Source organism: Pleurodeles waltl, chromosome 6, assembly GCF_031143425.1.
Source record: "Pleurodeles waltl isolate 20211129_DDA chromosome 6, aPleWal1.hap1.20221129, whole genome shotgun sequence".
In the NCBI taxonomy this organism is placed as follows: Eukaryota; Metazoa; Chordata; class Amphibia; order Caudata; family Salamandridae; genus Pleurodeles; species Pleurodeles waltl.
The window spans coordinates 1,048,594,421-1,048,613,119 of NC_090445.1; the positions used below are offsets into that span (position 1 = coordinate 1,048,594,421).

At 44.5% G+C, this 18,699-nt stretch overlaps 1 protein-coding gene across 1 annotated transcript in view; it reads right to left on the reverse strand.

Moving 5' to 3' along the window:
* NPHP4 (nephrocystin 4) overlaps positions 1–18,699 on the reverse strand; it is a 952,546-nt gene that overhangs the window by 244,764 nt on the left and 689,083 nt on the right. Inside the window, exon 19 of the mRNA XM_069239971.1 lies at positions 2,008–2,136. Within this exon, the coding sequence (XP_069096072.1) occupies positions 2,008–2,136 (129 nt within the window). The remainder of the gene's footprint in view (positions 1–2,007; positions 2,137–18,699) is intronic.

The window sequence follows — 18,699 nt, forward strand, 5'->3', positions numbered from 1 at the left end:
TTTCATCACAATTCCATAGACACAAACCAGGAACTGATTACCGGCTCCCATTTAGAAATTACATCTTATTAAAAGTTAAGTCCAACTTTATCCTATGGGAGAGGTAAACCTTGCAGTAGTGAAAAACAAATTTAAGAGTTTTTCACTAACAGGACATGTAAACAGCTTTCTGCTTTGAAAGTAGAGCAATTTATCTAAGTTTAAACTAACAGTCACTGGTAAATTGCTAAGCAAATTACATAAGAACTCCTGCACATTTCCCTCCTTTGAGCAAATCTCCTTCAAAGGAGGGAAATGTGCAGGAATTCTTATGTAATTTGCTTACATCGAGCAGAAATATGCCATAATCCTCTGTTTTCCAGTTTTGCAAAATGACAGAAATTATTTTTGCCTATGTTTCTATCTCTCTCTCTCCTTCTCCCAATGCCAACAGCCAATGGGCCCCCAGGACCAGTGCATATGGCCCCTTCTAGACACCTTTGCTTTTGTCCTCTCAAAGAGAAAGTGGGCATCAAGTCAGTGATATTTCTGCCATTCAAATTAGTCGCATGTTGTGGTTTGTATAGGACCCATAGCTATCAAGAGAGAAGGACAGTGTCCAGCTGGATGGTCTTTGGTGCAGGTGTACTTTAATCAATATGAAAACTACTTTCACAATGAGGTGCTAATACAGACGTGACAGGCAAAGAGACCTACGACTTAGTACAGATTTGGTCACGGCTAAACATTTCCACAAATGTGGTTGCTAAAACAAAAGACATTGAAAGGCAGGGTTCCTTTTGTCTGGGAAAACATTATCTCACTAGGGAGAAGCAAACAGGTGGGAATGAAATGCCGCAGAAATACATCACTGGTGAATGTAGGGGAATCAACAAGAAAAAGGAAGGAGATTAAATCAAATAATCTGTTTTTCTTAATTGCAGACAAAGTAATAACCTTAAACACTTAACCAATGCAAGATATAAAATAAAATCCTTCTTAACCAATGATTTTTAGTTTTATGACCTAATTATATTTTGCAAGAATTACGTTTTGAAAGAATTTAGATGGGATGTGAAACTAGCTAATCCTGCCTTGGGATCAATAGTGTTCCCATAGGTGTAAGCACCATCCTGGAGATAGAACCCAGTTTGAAGTGACACCAACCAGCAGAGTTGAGGAATGTGTGCAATTGCTTCATCACTCATTCCAAAAATTTGCAAACAATTATGCCAAATTTTGCAAAAGAGCAACATAACCTGTTATAGCTTACAGAGGAGATGGTTTGTGTTCCCCATTTTAAGAGGTAGGCAAGTTCATGGGCATTCTGAGGCTAAACAAATGTCCCTAGTTTGTCTATATATGCACAACTAAGGTTTTTTTCCTGAAGTTAATCAGATTAAATTAACATTGATTTATCTACTTCATTTATGAAATGAAGCAGAGTAGCCATTAGTGGGAAGCTCTTTTGGTGTGACATACTTAGACCTAAATCGTAGTAACAGCAGAGTAACCTGGTAACACTAAATTTGTGACTTGTAGTTTTTAGGCTTCCATCTAGAATTCCAAAGCTCAAATCAAAGGCAATGTTAGTCAAGTGAGGTTGGGATGCCATGAGTGGGTAGTGAAGACATGCCATCTGTAAAAGAAAGGAGCTCCTTAGTACTTTGACACATCATTCATCAGGAGGTGAGCTATTCCTCATGAATGGGGCTTTCTAATTACTACAGAGTGAAAATACTACTTGAGGGAGGTGTCTTCCAGGTGACTTAGAGAAAACCCCTTTTCATTACCATCCATAAAGGCCTATGTTTATCTGTTCAACAATTCATAACAATTGGTATTCAAACTTCCAAATAATATGGTCCTTCCTAAAAGAGTAACTTGTTGCTTTGTTTGTTTTTTTATTACATCTGCTTAAACACCTTTCTCTACAAATTCATCATACTTTTTTACGTAAAACGTGTACAAAAGATAGGGCTTTAATATAAAAGTAAAAGGTGATGAAGAAAACATAGTTATACCTACCACTATTGGCATTATGAGAATACAAGCTACCTCCATGGAAGCCACTTGTGCCATCATGGGCTGAGACGATACGAGATCGTGATGGTGGTAGCGAATCAGATCTTTTAAATTTCCGCTCACAAACGTGGCCTGTAATAAAACATGTAAACATTATGAACCCATAAAGACATAAGATTATAAAATATTACCTAGACTAACACCTCTTGTGTGAAAATAAATTTACTGTACTTATCAGTTCAAATGTCAGAGGTTACTTCAATAAATGGACATTACAAGATCTGATAACCAAAATAAGAAGTATTTCGGTCATTACATTTTGAAGAATATTGGTCACAAATTTCATGGTTTTTAATGTTTTTCTGTAGTGTGACTTGTAATAGTAAATTTTGGTTAGTTTTTTTTGCTTACTCGTTAGAGCAACAGATGGAGACTGATTCCTGGTAGCAGTAATAATATGAGGACAGCAGTGATGTAGATAAAACACACAGGTAGTTTCTAAACAAAATAACATATCACAATTCTAAAAAATATAATGGATTAAGTAAGTAGACGTCTACAAATTTGTTGATAAAGGTAGCAAAACAAACTAATTCTGACCCTCAGCATGCACAACTCATGCCCTCACAGATCTCAATCAATGACTTAGGATACCAAACAATTAAGACCAGTGAGCAAAAGGTGAAGAGGTGCTGAGTTCCTCATTGGATCAAAGACCATTCCTAACAGAAAGTGGGTAAAGAGCTACTATGTGTTTGGTCTTGCAATAAGCCTAGCCTGACTTCCTGAGTCAGCTGACCATAGTTAATATCCATTACAATGTGTTCCCTATGTGTTTTCAGTGCTGATCACAGGACATGACCATAAAACTTTGCACCCTGAGCTTCTTGGGCAGAGCGAAAACACATGTCCTGAACCCAAACGGCTCTATGATACAGGGGTGCGGAGTGTCTTCAGTGATACCACAGATAATATTAATGTTGATGTCTGATACGTGATGTCACATGCTCATTGATAGCTCCCAAGCCATGCACAAGACCAAGTGGAACAATGTGACAGTCTCATACTTCCTGTAACAGGTCTGGCCCAAGATTAGAGAGCCATATGATACTCCAGGAACATACATATACACACAAATATACACACATTCATTCAGGGTTATGCACAGAGATACAAAGGAAAACACTTCAGGTACATCCAAAATCGCACACTGATAGACTCAAATGGTCATTCACTTGATTAGTGGCCAGAGATGTGCAAGAATGAATGTACATGTTCCCTGCCAGAAGTGTAGTCTAACTCATACTGTGACAGTGAATGCGCTGCTGTGTGTATTTTTGTGTGTTTGAAGATATGTGGCTAGGTAAGTGTGTGCTTAGGTACAGCAGCATGATTGCCATAAAACATTGAAAGTAAACACATGATAAGGTATTCTCCACGGTTTACGAGTCAACAGGGCTTCTCACATGCAATCATTCATTCCTGGCTGTCTCAAAACTGCCTAAGACAACTAAAGGGACATAAAGCAAATGATGGATGATGGAGCTGCTGGTGTTTGGTAGGATGAGGAGACTCCGATCCAGTCACTGCAAATAAAACAAGCAATGGCAAAGCCAACAGGTCCAGAGTTGGCCGCTAGCCTTTGGCAATTCTTGTTTTGCTTTGTCATGGTTTTGTATGGTTTGGGAAGCTGCTGGGCACTCATCAATCCAAAAAAGCATTTGCTAAAATCAAAAATGTTGTTTTGGTCTCAAAAGCACACATTGCCATAGTACTCACTGGCATGGAAGGGAACTACTTTATGTGTTGACTTGCTGCTTGTGGAAGGGCAGCAAGTCAGAACTCATGCTTACATCAGCCAGTGGCTGAAGTGGGCTGGCACACTGCCTCTTGATGCATGCAGGAGAGCGTAAAAGGAAAATTTGAATTACAGAACCACAGACTAATGGACAAAGTCTGACTGAAACCCCCTTTAAGTAACTATGTTATACACATAATTTTAGTAAAATCAAAAGGTGTTGCCTAACAGAAAATCAATCTGCCATTGACTGCCAGGCTCTTGCCTTTGAGAAAGAAATAAATAAATAAAGAGAGAGGAAGAAAGGAAAGAAAGAAAATAAGAAAGAAGGAAAGAAGGAAGGAAAAAAGGGAAGAAAGAAAGAAAAGGGAAAGAAAGAAAGCAAAAGGCCAGAAAGAATGAAAGAAAAAAAACAAGTAAACTGGAAGGAAAGAAAGAATAAGAAAAGATGGAAAGGAGGAATGTGGGGAAAAAAGAAGGAAAGAAAGAACCAAGAACGAAAGAAGCAAAAAAAGAAGGAAAGAGGGGCTCAAAAAAGAAGGAAAAAGAGGGGAAAAAAGAGAAAAGAAGCAAAGAAAGAAGGAAAGAGGGACATAAGAAAGAAGGAAAGAAAGTGGTAAACAGAGAAAGAAAGGAAGAAAGAAGGAAAGAGCACAAGCATTAGCAGGCTGGACATTGGCTATGAAAGCTACTGTGATTTGCCACATTTTATATAAATCCTTCTACAGGGTTAAAAGCTAAAGTAAAGTAAAGTAAAAAAAAAAATGCATTTTCAATGAAAAGTGTGTCTGAACCATAACTGTGCAGCTGTGAGTGCCACACAGTCTCTACCATGCACAGTGTTCTCATCACTGAAATCATCTGAAATGTCATGAGGCTTGTTTTGAATGCTATCATTTCACATGCTTAAGTGATGCAATATGATAGAGTATAATCAGTGCATGGGGAAGTCACACATTAAACTTTATTTACTGTTGCTAGCGAGTTGACAACACAAGTTGGTTTTGTATAAAAATAATACATACATTTGTCCTAATTATAACCAATCTTAAAAATTAGACGTTGAGTTTTGTGACACATAGGCCTACATTATGACATTGGTGGTAAAAACCGTCCGCCAGATTATGACCACAGCCGGACTTCTGCCAGAAGAAGGGCTGAAATCCGTCCGTAGCCATCCTGGCGGATGGTGGTAAGGTGGCACTGCTACCACGAGCACCGCCACGCCAGCAGACTGCCGCCAGCCATATCATGACCTGTGATACGGCCTGGCGGTGTTCTTCTGGCGGGCGCTGCTGGGGGTAGCAGTGCCCTTCCCGTTCCCTGACGGAAGACCACCTGGATGAAGGTAAGTTGGGTGTCCGACACGGGAGGTGGATGGTAGGTAATGTGTGTGCGTGTGTGGGGTTGTGTGCATGAATGTGTGAGTGTGCGTCAATGCATGTAAGAATGGAAATGTGAATGCATGTCAGTGTCAATGTGTGTACGGATGTGTGCGAGCATGACTGGATGTACGCGTGTATGACAGTGTGAGTGAGTGGGTCTATGCGTGGTGCGTGCCTGCGGGTGAGTGCATGTATGCAGGGGTAGGGAATTGGAAGGGGGGAGCATGGATGGAGGGGGTGAGGGGCGTCTGGAGAGTGTTTTGGGGGGGGGGGGGGGGGTGAGCCTCCTACCAGTGACAGGGAAGGAATTCCCTGTCACTGGTAGGGCATACCGCCATGGTTTTCATGGCGTTGGTAACACCACGAAAACCATGGTGGTAGGCTGGCTCAAAATGCCGCCGGCTGTACTATAGCAACCGCTGGGCTGGAGATTGATATCTCGGGCCTGGCGCCTGCTACCGCCATGGCAGTCTGAGTGGAGAAGTGGAGAACCCGCCATTCTCATAATGTACCGTCAGCCTGTTTGTGGTACTGTCGCTACATTACCACTCACCGCCGGGGTCATAATGACACCCATAGTGTCATGCCTAGAGTGGAGTGGCATAGGGTGGGGTGTCGTAGAGTGGCATGCAGTTGCATAGAGTGGAGTGTTGTGTTGTAATGTGGAGTGTCATGTAGTTTTGTGGAGTGAAGTGTTGTAGAGTGTCATACAATGGAGTAGAGTGGAGTGGCATAGAGTGGAGTGGTGCGGGGTCTTACAGTAGAGTGGAACTGCATGCCATATAGTGGCGTGTCATAGAGTGTAGGGGCACAGAGTAAAATGGCATGTCGTAGAGTGGAGTGGTGTGCTCTACAGTGGAGTGGAGTGGCGTGGCGTAGAGTGGAGTGGAATGGCATGTCACAGTGTGTCGTAGAGTGGAAGGGCAGAGAGTGCAGTAAATTGGTGTAGAGTGGAGTGATGTGTCGTTGAGTGATGTGGCATGTTGCACAGTAGAGTAGCATGGCGTGAAATGTCAGAGTGGAGTGGCATGTTGTAGAGTGGAGTGCTGTGAAGTACAGTGGAGCAGAGTTGCAGGTCATAGAGTGTCATACACTGTAGTAGAAAGGCTTAGAGTAGGTGGGCTTAGAGTTGAGTAGAGTGTTGTGGAGTGCGTGTCATACAGTGGCATGTCATAGAGGCTGTTATTACGACCCTAGAGGACATCAGACTGCTAGGGTTGCGGTGACGGCCTGACCGCCGCCAATAGGGCAGTCTGGCCACTACATTTCAACCATCACAAAAGCGTCATAGTCCTACCGCCGGCACCACCAAGTTGCCACTGGTCGATAGCCTGGCGGTGCCAGCGGTCTTAATCCGCCAGGACAGTGATGTAAGCAGTGCTGCCCTTGGGAAGACGACCCAGTGTCCGCTAGCCTTTGCATGGTGGTTCCACCGTCATGCAAAGGCTGGCTTTGACGGGGTGCCGAGGGCCCCATGGAGGCCCCTGCTCTGCCCAGGCACTTGGCATGGGCAGTGGAGGGGGCCCATGGACAGCCCCGTTGCGTTGCAAAGCAGGCAATGAAAAGTGCAACGGGTGCTATCGCACCTGACGCACTGCAACATTGCCACTGGCTCGATCAGGAGCCGGCATCAATGCTGTGGTTAGTTTCCAGCTGGGCCAGCAAGAGGAAACAATGTTTCCGCCTGCTGGGCCAGTGGTAAACTCTTAATAGGGCCAGCGGGCGGAAGACCGGACTGGCTGCCTTCCGTACTAAAGAGTTTGGCAGGCAGCCTCCGTCCACCAAACACTTAATGAGGCCCACAGTGTCAGAGTGGACGTGCAGGGAGTTGAGGGGCTTAGAGTGGAGCGGCATAAAATCGAATGGCATGTCGTGAAGTGGGATGGAGTGTCAGAGAGTTGAGGCTGCATGTTGTATAGTGAAGTGGAGTGTCAGATGGTGGAGGGGCGTATCGTAGAATGGAATGGCGTGATGCAGAGTGGAGTGGCATGTTGTAGAGTGGAGTGGGATGTCATAGAGTGGAGATGTGAGAAACTGGGTTGTTGGTTGCATGGGGTGCTAACCCTGTTCAAGCAACAGTTACAATCCCTGTCTGGGTTAACCATATAAGTCACTAAATTAACCTGTGCTTAGCCCTTTGTAGCTTGCCACAAACGTAGTCAGGCTTAACTTAGAGTAAATGTGTAAAGTATTTTTGCAGCAAACAAACAGAAATAAGGGAAAACACAATGCAAGAAGTATCCTACAGCAAACTTAGAAAACATAATTGTGCTCCAAATTCTTTTATTCAGACATGCACTTGGCTTGCGCAGGTCAGAGAAGCAGCCTATATCGCCTGGCTGTTAAAAGGCTGCTTCTCTGACCTGTGCAAGCCAGGGACATGTCTGAATAAACAAATATGAACAAATGTGAATCTAAAATGAACCATGATTAGCTATTTAAGAATACTACCAGAGAATTTGGTTTATGCACACAGGAGTTGAATACCCTCAGCATACATACTATTGGTGAGTTAGTTTGTCTTGAAGAAGCAGAGGTTCAGTCAAACACGTATTTGCTGAGGAGACTGCAAGTCTATTACCCAAAGATCACAATTTTTGATACTATCACACATTTGATGTCTCAATCTTTTGATGATCTTTTAAAAATTATGATCACCTATCATTCTATAATAAATTTAGCTATCACTGATACAATTTATCTTTACAGATAAGATCTGATTGGATGCCTCACATCAACAAAGAAGTTTGATGTAAATCCGTTCAGTAGTTTTTGAGCAACTTAGGTAAAAAATCTATAGCTATCTAGAGATACATGAATATTGCAGGACCGGCAGATCAAAGATAGGATCTCAGCTGCACATCAACAAAGACGTTTCATGTAAATCTGTTTGTAGTTTTTAAGAAACAAAGGAAAAACATGTATAGATATCTGGAGACGCATGTGTACCGAAGGACTGGCAGACCAAAGACATGATCTAATTGGCTGCCTCAAATCAACTGAGGCAGCCATGTTAGGACTTGTGTACCGAAATAAAAGTAAAAATAACATATAGTGGTACAGTGTAGGAATACCCTGACCACATAGACCTTATGGTAATGCAGATTTCTTTTTTTTTTTAAAGTGGGATGCCTTTTTCCAATAAACCTTGCCCCCATGGCCAAAGTCGAGTTTGTTGTTGCATTTAAATCTTTATTTAAGAATTGAGAGGGTGTGTGTGTGTGTGGGGTCCCCTCCTTGAACTATAAAGTGCCCAAGGGCCGCATCATTAAGAAAGGTGTTTCGATATCCCAAAGCACTTTAACGTGGGGGAAGCACCGCCATGCAGTCCCACACACTTCACTGTGGTCATCTTCTCTCCGTCTTAGGTGGAGAAGGACGCACATCCTACATATACTCCCTCCATGCATGGAGCAGGCATGGAGCAGGAAAGTGTTGGCTGCTCCACCAGCACTTAGTGCACTGGCAGGCAGGGAGTCAGCTCAGTAGCACCAGAGTAGCCTTCCCACACTGCCACTAGTTTAAAAAAAAGGATGCCAATAGATGCCCTAGGTGGGACTGGGGCATCCAAAACAGAAAAAAAAAACATGGCAGCACAAGAGTCAGCTCCCCGAGGTGCAACTAGTAAAAAGAAATAGATGGCTCTGGGTAACCCAGGAGGGACCAGGGCACCCAACCTAAAATATGAGAAAACAAGGTGTGCTAGCGCTAAAGTGGGCTCCTTGTGCTGCAAGAAAATAAAATAGGCGGTGGATAGGCTGGGTCGGACCTGAACATCCAGAACAAACAGAAAAAATATAAAGTGAGCCAAGGCCTTGCTGCTTCAGTATTGAAGGGATACTGAAATGGTGAGGCTACTCATTTAATATTCATTGCTCCCAGCCAGGTGCACCCTCTAAATGCCTTACTTGGGATTTGTTTTCAAATATTCAAATTGTTGTGGTGCCCTAGGGAGAGGCAGGGATACCACCAACAATTTATGAAATTGTTAGTTGGGGCTACAAGAGCAAAGCAGTGTTCCTGGAATGTTACAAGGAAAAACTTAAGTTGCCTGGGTCATTGTATGCATGGCCCCAAGAGCACTTACAATAATTTTTAAAGCATTCTGAACTGGAGCTGTATGTTTTCCAGCTGGAGTGCCGGACCACCAGTGGTCGGTCCTATGACTGCATTTTGTGGTCTGAATAGTGCTAAAGGAATCACAAACACATATTTATGGTTCTGAATAAAAATGTGTTCATAAATATGATTGAGTATTGCCACGTGTTAACCCCTTTGCTGCCCAGCCTTTCAGGTGCCAGGGTTTTTTTTCTCGCTATTGGGGTAGCTAGCGCTTAGGCCCTCATAACTTTTTGTCCAGAAAAGCTACCGACGTCAAATTTGCGTCCTTTTCTTTCAACAACCTAGGGATTCTAGAGGTACCCAGAGTTTGTGGGTTCCCCTGAAGAAGACAAGAAATTAGCCAAAATACAGCAAAAAATGTGTTTTTAAAAAAAAGGGAAAAAAGGGCTGCAGAAGAAGGCTTGTGGTTTTTCCCCTGAAAATTGCATCAACAAGGGGTTTGCAGTGCTAGAATCATCAGCTTCCCAGCTTTCAGGAACAGACTGACTTGAATCAGAAAACCACATTTTATAACACAATTTTGGCATTTTACTGGGACATACCCCATTTTTACTATTTTTTGTGCTTTTTGCCTACTTCCAGTTAGTGACACATATGGGTGTGAAGTTAATGCTGGATCCCGGAAAACTAAACATTTCCGAAAAGTAGTCACAATTCTGAATTCACCAAGGGGTCATTAGTTTAGATCCCACAAGGTTATCCTACAGAAAATAGCTAAAATAAAAAAATATTGAAAATTAGGTGAATAAACCAGCCATTTTTCTCCACATTTTACTCTGTAACTTTTTCCTGCGATATCAGATTTTTAAAAGCAATTTACTGTTACGCCTGCTGGACTCTTCTGGTTGCGGGGATGTATAGGGCTTGTAGGTTCATCAAGAACCCTAAGTACTCAGAGCCAATAAATGAGCTACACCCTGCAATGGGTTTTCAGTCTACACCAGGTATACAGCAATTCATGTGGTGAAAAATAAAGAGTGAAAAACAGGTATCAAGAAAACCTTTGTATTTCGAAAATGGGCATACGATAAGGTTTTGAGAAGCAGTGGGTATTTGCACAACTATGAATTCCGGGGTCCCCATACTAGCATGTGCATTACAGGGCATTTATCAAATAGACGTCTTTTTTACACACTGTCTTACAGTTGGAAGGAAAAAATGTAAAGATAGACGAGGGGCAATAATACTTGTTCTGCTATTTTGTGTTCCCCCAAGTCTCCTGATAAAAATGGTACCTTACTTGAGTGGGTAGGCCTAACGCCCACGACAGGAAATGCAACAAAGACACATCACATTTTTACATTGAAAACTGAGCTGTTTTTTGTAAAGTGCCTAGCTGTGGATTATGGCCTCTAGCTCAGCCGGCACCTAAGGAAACCTACCAAACCAGTGCATTTTTTAAAACTAGACACCTAGGAGAATCCAAGATGGGGTGACTTGTGGGGCTCTCACCAAGTTCTGTTACCCAGAATCCTTTGCAAACCTCAAACTTTGGCCAAAAAAACTGATTTTCCTTACATTTCGGTGACAGAAAGTTCTGAAATCTGAGAGAAGCCACAAACTTCCTTCCACACAGCGTTCCCCCAAGTCTGCCGATAAAAATGGTATCTCACTTGTGTGGGTAGGCCTAGCGTCTGCAACAGGAAATACCCCAAAACACAGCGTGGACACATCACATTTTCCCAAAGAAAACAGTGCTGTTTTTTGCAAAGTGCCTAGCTGGGGATTTTGGCCTCTAGCTCAGCCAGCAAATAGGGAAACCTACCAAACCTGTGCATTTTTTAAAACTAGACACCTACGGGAATCCAAGATGGGGTGACTTGTGGGGCTCTCACCAGGTTCTGTTACCCAGAATCCTTTGGAAACCTCAAAATGTGGCCAAAAAAAACTTTTCCCCCCGACTTCGGTGACAGAAAGTTCTGGAATCTGAGAGGAGCCACAAATTTCCTTCCACCCAGTTTTCCCCCAAGACTCCTGATAAAAATGATACCTCACTTGTGTGAGTAGGCCTAGTGCCCACGAAAGGAAATGCCCCAAAACACTATCTGGACACATCAATATTATCAAATACAAAACTGCCTGTTTTTGCGGGGGGCACGTGCGTTTTTGATCCTGGGCTTAGCAGCCATACAGAGAAACCTACCAAACCCAGACATTTCTGAAAACTAGATACCCCAGGAAGTCCAGGGAGGTGACTTGTGTGGATCCCCCAGTGTTTTCTTACCCAGAATCCTCAGCAAACCTCAAATTTAGTTTAAAACAAATCACATTTTTCCTACATTTCGGTGTAGGATTAAGGCACTGGGACAAATTTACTACCAGCCAATGTTCCCCTCAGTCTCCCGGTAAAAATAATACCTCACTTGTGTAGGTGGGCCACGTGCCTGTGACAGGGAAGAGCCAAAAACATGTCAAAATTGAGGGGGAACCAAAGCGGGTCCAAAAGGGCAGTTTAAAAAAAACATTTTTAGGCTGACAGATGGGGCAGAATTTTTATCGGTATAGATGAGAGAATGCTGGGTGGTAGAAATTTTGTGGATTCCTACAGATTCCGGAAAGTTCCATCACAAAAATGTGGAAAAAATTTGTGATTTCCAGCAAAGTTGGAGGTTTGCAGGGCATTGTGGGTAACAAAATGGTGTAAACACCCTGGACTCACCCAGATGTTTAGTTTTCAGATGTGTCTAGGTCTTGTGGATTTTTCTACATGGCAGCGACCCCAAAGTCCAAAAAGTGCAGCCCTCTCCTTTCAAAGTGAGACAATTTTGAGAGTTTGCCAAGCTCTCATGGCCCAAATGTAAAACCAAAACCCAAAATAATCAAATTTCCTCTTGCTTGCATGGGATAAGATGTTTTAGTGTGTGTGGGGGAGAGCTGAAAGACTGTTATCCCCTTCAGTTGTTGTGGGGGAATAACCAGGCCCATACTGGTTGGTAGCCACGACCACACTATTTCCTTTTTTTTTTTTTTTTTTTATTCCCTGGCATCTGGTAGACTATCTGCCCCCCGGGGTGCGGATCGTGGTAATTGCCCCATCTGCTTACTGGTGGAGAGAACAACTTTGGCCCCATTTATTTGGGGTGGGGGTATGGCCATACTCCCACCCTCTTATTTTGAAACAATTATCTTCCCTGGTCCCTGGTGGGCTCTCTGCCCCGAAGCCTTCCAAAAATAGGCTGATCTGCCCCTAAGGAGGGCAGATAGGGTCAACAGTAATGTGCCCCCATGAGGAGGGATCTTTGCCCAAGAGGCTGCCCCCCCAAACAAAACACACACATACACACACACACCAATTCCTGGTGCCTAAGTGGTTTCTGCCCCCGGGGGCAAATTGGCCTAACAGAAATAGGCCGATCTGCCCCCAAGGGAAGCAGAGATGGCCTAAAATAAATTTGCCCCCAAGGGGAGCGACCCTTGACTAAGGAGTCGCTCTCCATGCGTGAAACTGGTGCAAAAAAATAAAAATCCCTGGTGTCTAGTGGTTTCTGCCCCCCTCGGGACAGATTGGCCTAATAAAAATAGGCCAATCTGCCCCTAAGGGGGGCAGAAATGGCCTAAAGATAAGGTATCATTTAGTTGGGGGTGTGAGGTAAAGAAACTGCCTGACTATGGATCCCACAAGTCTCTGAACCTTGGACTGCACACAGCTGTTTAAGCAGCATTCAAGTTGTGAGCTCAGCAGATGAGCAAGGCACGAGCAAGCCTTGGCCAACGGTAGTCCAACTGTGTGCTCAGTACGTCACTGTTTCCATGTCCCCCTGTTCATTTTTGTTCATTGGCTGTCACAGGAGAACATGTGCTCTTCTAAAATAGTTCTTACTGAACTTGCCAAAAACAAACCATGAAGGAGAAATGATCTAAAGTTAAATTGAGAATAAAAGTGCAGAATGTACAACAGATATTGACGAGGCACTCTGGTAAAGGTCAGGCAAAAGAAAGGATAATGAGAAAGAGGTGAGTTATAGAAAAAAGAAAATGTTACACTGTTAGATCTTTTAGTCTTGGGGTCATCTTCACCCAAACATTTTAACTCTCTTTCTCCAGTTTGCTGCACTTATTTTTGGTGGCCTTAGGACTCTGTGCACTTTACCACTGCTAACCAGTTCTAACATGCTTGTGCTCCCTCCCCAAAAACATAGTTATATTAGCTTGCACCCATTTGGCATGTTTGATTTACTTGTAAGTCCCTTGTAGTGTGGTATAACACATAGCCAGGACATGTGAATTTAATGCTACCAGTGGACCTGCAGCATTCATTGTGCCACCCTCTTCGGTAGCACCTTAAAACATGTCCCAGGTCTGCCACTGCAGCCTGAAAGCAGCTTTAAACTGTCATGTTGACTTGGTAATAAAACCCCCTTGCCAAGCCTTAAACTACCCTTTGACAACATAGAAGTCACCCCTAAAGTAGATCGTAGGTAGCCCATAGGGTAGAGTGATGTGTAATTAAAACTTTTAGCTTTTACATGTCCTGGTAGTGGAAAAATCCTAAATGTGTTTTTCACTACTGTGAGGCCTACCCCGCTCATAAGATAACATTGGAAATTCACTATTACCTTTAATAAACTGTAATGTCCAAGTAGGAGCTGGTACCTATGCCATGGTTGGTGTTTGTGGAACTGTATTGAAAAACCTATTTAAGGGTGAAGTACCACTTATAGAAAGTGGCATTTTTCTACCCTTAGCCCTTTTGCACCTGCAGCCTGGCCTGGATACAAGGACTGGATCTTCATCTGTTCCAGGACCTCTAGGGTGGCTCATATGGGCTAGTTTGCTGGCCTCCTGCTCAGAGCCACTGGGACAAAAAGCTTCCGCCTTCTTGAACCTGCACCTGGCCTGAGTGAGTCGTGACCCTCCCAGTGATCCCTTTCTAGTTCCGGACCCTTGGAATTGATGCTATAGAAATCTTCATCTTGGCTTTGAACCAAGTTTATCTAACTACAATGCTCCCTCCTCAAACACCGGCTGCAGCCTTGCCCTGCTGAACTTTATCTTCTCAGACACTTTTTTCATACTACCTTCTAAGTCCAAAGATAAGCTCTGACCGGACCCAATCCAATTTGTGCAGCCGAACTGCATTCAATCTTTCAGGACTAGAAGTCTGTGGTTGGCACTTTGATCTCTTAGGTGCTAGTTTTCACCAAAAGCTTCAAAAATGTATAACTGTGGTTATACTGATTGGATTTTAGTTGTCCAGTAATTTATTTAAATTCACTCTATTTTTCTAAACTGTTGTGGGATTGTTTTTGTGTTGTGTTTTCACTTCATTACTGTTAGTATGCTGCATAAATGCTTTACGTATTTCCTCTGAGTTAAGCCTAACTGCTTTTTGTGGCAAGCCACCCTCTGTAAAGCACAGGTTAATTTGGTAACTTTTTCTGGTTCAACCTTCAAAGGAGTGTGGCTGTTGTTTGACCATAGCTCACACCACATGCAATCAACAACCGACTATCTCACATACCCTTTGTAGTTTCCCCTGTTCACCCCAAACTACTACCTTTTTACTACACTTTCCTTTGATATGGTAAAGCCATGTGGGGAGATTCTTACTTTTTTATAGCCATTAACCCGTGTTGAAAAGTGTCAAAACCGGAATGAAGTCTGCTAGACAGTTCTACTCTACTTCTTCAATTCCAAAAAACCCTGAAGTTCTTAGAATGCAACTTTCAGTTTATCTAGCAATCATAGTGAGGCAGAAATAAATCAGGATAACACACTCCCCAACCTATCAACCTACAGTAAAGTGATAAAAGTAGCAGAACAGGTTCTGTTACTAGAAGAACCTATAGAACAAGAAACTTACCTACGGTAACAATTTATCTGGTAGGGACATAATCTAGTTGCAGATTCCTTACCCTAGAATTTCCCCAGGCATCAGATTGGACCCAAAGATCTTTTCTTTGAGCAGTACCCTTGCGCGACACCAGGTGGCGTTGGTCGACTCCATGTCCGTCGCTGGTGTCGTCGTCGCTGTGATGATGTCGGAGTCGAATATAGGTGCAGCCTTGGGGCAGTGATGTCAGTTTGTTTTCACAAATTTGCATGCCAAAGCACAAAGCCACGAAGAACACTGAAATGGTGCGCCAGAGCTAAGGCCCTTAAAGGGGAATCCCTGTCCTAAAATGTCCTGCAGCTCCGAACGACCATGGTAGCCATCACTACAGACCTGACTGTCCAGGCACTTTAGTAAATCCGTGCAATGATGCACACGTTGCTGCCTGCAGATGTCCAATACAGGAACTCTGCGTGCTAAAGTTGTGCTAGCAGCAGTTGCTCTGGTTGAATGAGCACGCAAACCCTTTGGAGGTGGCTTCTTCGCCGAAGCGTAGCACATTTTGATGCAGAGAAGTACTCATCGTGAGATGATACACTTCTGCACCGCCTTCCCTTTCTTCGCACCCACATACCCAACAAAGAGTTGATTGTCCACCCAGAAATCTTTAGTGCGATTAAAATAGAACGCCAACGTACTTTTTGGATCCAGAAGGTGGAGACTCTCCTTCTCATGCGAAGGATGTGGGGGTGCTTAAAAAGTAGGGAAAGTGATGGATTGGCCTACATGAAAAGGTGTGACAACCTTGGGAAGAAAGGAGGTCTTTGTGCATAGCTCTACCTTGTCAGGATGTACACACAAAAATGAAGGCTTGGAAGAAAGAGCCTGAAGCTCACTTGCTGTGCGAGTAGAAGTGAGAGCCAACAAGAAGACAGTCTAGAAGGTAAGGAGCCGCAAGGGACAATTGTGCAACGGCTCAAAGGAAGCACACATCAAATGAGTGAGGACAAGATTGAGATCCCACGGAGGCATGATAAATGGAGAGGGAGGATACAAGTGGGTTAGACCTTTAAGAAATCTACCTATAATAGGGCATTTGAAAAGAAAAGGTTGATCTGGCAATCTAAGAAAAGCCAAGATAGCTGATAAGTAGCCTTTAAGAGGGCCCAAAGCAGAACCTTGACAGGCTAGTGAAAGAATGAATAAGAGAACCTCAGAAAGAGGGGTAGAGAGAGGATCAACTGACTTGTCTGTGCACCATGCCACAAATTTGTGCCAACAACAGGCGTATACCATTTTACTGGGGGGACACCTGGCTGCCAACGTAACATTTCAGACTTCGGTCGGAAGGTCAAAAGCCATTGACTGCCGCCGCTCAATCTCCACGCAAGAAGGCAGAAACTGGACAGGTTCGGGTGAAGAACCGTCCACTGCTGCTGCAACTGATGATCCTCCAAAAGAGGCAGTCTGATTGGAGAGTCCATGGCCATGCTCAGTAGCTCTTGGTACCAAACTCTTCGTACCCAGTCCGGAGCCACAAGAATGACTTGGGCCTGTTGTTCTTGATCTTCTTGAATACTCTGGGCAGAAGTGGTATTAGTGGAAAGGTGTACAGGAGACCTGAGCTCCACTCGAGATGGAAGGCATCGCTGTGCGAGAACCGCCTTTGAAACACCAACACGCAAATCTACAGACATTGCGCGTTCTCTGCGGAGGCAAACAGATTTAACCAAAGCTCTCCATACTGTTGAAAGAGACCTTGCGCCACCTCCAGATGGAGACACCATTCATGATCAACTGTGCCTCGGCGGATGAGTTTGTCTGCTCTGGCGTTCAGAGAGCCTGCCAGATGTTGAACCACCAGGGAAATGCACTGATGTTCCAGCCATGTCCAAAGGCTAAGAGCCTCTTGATAAAGGGTCCACGACCCCACTCCACGCTGTTTGTTGCAGTACCACATGGCAGTGGTGTAGTTGGTGAGCAGTTGTGACACTTTTTTCCTTTGAGAGAGGGAAGGAATACTTTCAATGCAAGTCGAATCGCCCAGAGCTCCAAAAGATTAATGTGGAGCGCGGACTCCGCTGGAGAGCAGGCGCATCTGTCACGACTGTGAGATCTGGTTGGGGAAAGGAGAGGAATCTACCGTTGACCCAATCCTGATTCCAAAGTCACCACTGCAGATATTTCGCAGTCCTCTCCGAGGTTTGGACAATGTTGGTGAGATTCCCCTGGTGCTGCATCCACTGGAACTTCAGGTCCCACTGCAGAGCCCACATATGCCAACTGGCATTTGGTACTAATAGGATGCAGGAGTCCATGAGGCCCAGCAGCCTCAGAATCATTCTCACGAAACCCGGGATAGCTGCTGAAACATCAGAATCGTAGCCCGAATGTCCCAGACTCACTGATCGAGAGGATAGGCCTGAAACTTCGCTGTGTCCTGAAAGGCTCTGATGAAACAGACTCTGAGAAGGAGTCAGGTGTGACTTTGGCATGTTTATAGTGAACCCCAGCGAATGCCCGAGGTTTGCTGTAGTCTGAAGTTGGGAGATGACTTTCTGGGGCATGTCTGCCTTCAACAGCCAGTCGTCGAGGTAGGGAAAGACTGAAATTCACAACCTGCGCAGATAAGCTGCGACCACTGCCATCACTTTTGTGAACACCCGAGGAGCGCTGGTAAGGCCGAAGGGGAGCACGGTAAACTGAAAGTGCTTGTGACCTACCACGAATTGTAGGTAACGTCTGTGGGCAGGAAAGACAGGGATACGAAAATAAGTGTCTTGCAAGTCCAACACCACCATCCAGTCTCCTGCGTCCACAAGGCAGAAAGGACCTGAACCAAGTTGAGCATTTTGAACTTCTCCTTCCTGAGGAAGAGATTGAGAGTTCTGAAGTCGAGGATAGGACGCAGACCCTTGACCTTCTTGGGCACTGGAAAGTAGCGGGAAGAACAACCACACCCTACTTCTGTCGCAGGAACCCTCTCTATGGCCCCCTTGGCCAAAAGAGACAAAGCTTCCTTGCGGAGGAGTGCCAAATGATCCTCCGTTAGAGGGCCAAATGATGGAGACATGGGCAGAGAGGAAGTCTCGAAGGGAAGGAGTAGCCCCTTCGGACGATCTGCAAAACCCACCTGTCCATTGTGATGGATTCCCGGTGGGGTAGGTTGTGGCTTATCCAGCCACCAACTGGTCTGAGGTGGAGGGACGATTAGTAAGGTTTGGAGGTTGCAGCCGGGGCAGGGGTGGATTGGGCAGACCTCTGATTCCCTGTCCCACAAGCTGTGGGATTTTGCGTCCCTGGCCACGCAGAGACTGTACAGCATGCGTGGTACAGGGGCCAGGGAAGGGACATGACAGGGAGCCCCTTCCATGTCTACGAGACAGGCGAAAGGTGGACTGGTGGGGGTGAGGGGCAGAGGAAAGTCCAAGGGACCTCGGGAGCTCAGGAGTCCTTGAATCTCTTCAGTCCGAGTCCGCCATATCTCCGAAGAGATGAGCGCCATCAAAGGTCATGTCTATGAGGGTCTGTTGGATATCCCACGAAAAACCAGAAGTTCTTAGCCAGGCGTGGCATCGTAATGCCACTGTCGACGCAACTAACTTGCCGAGAGAGTT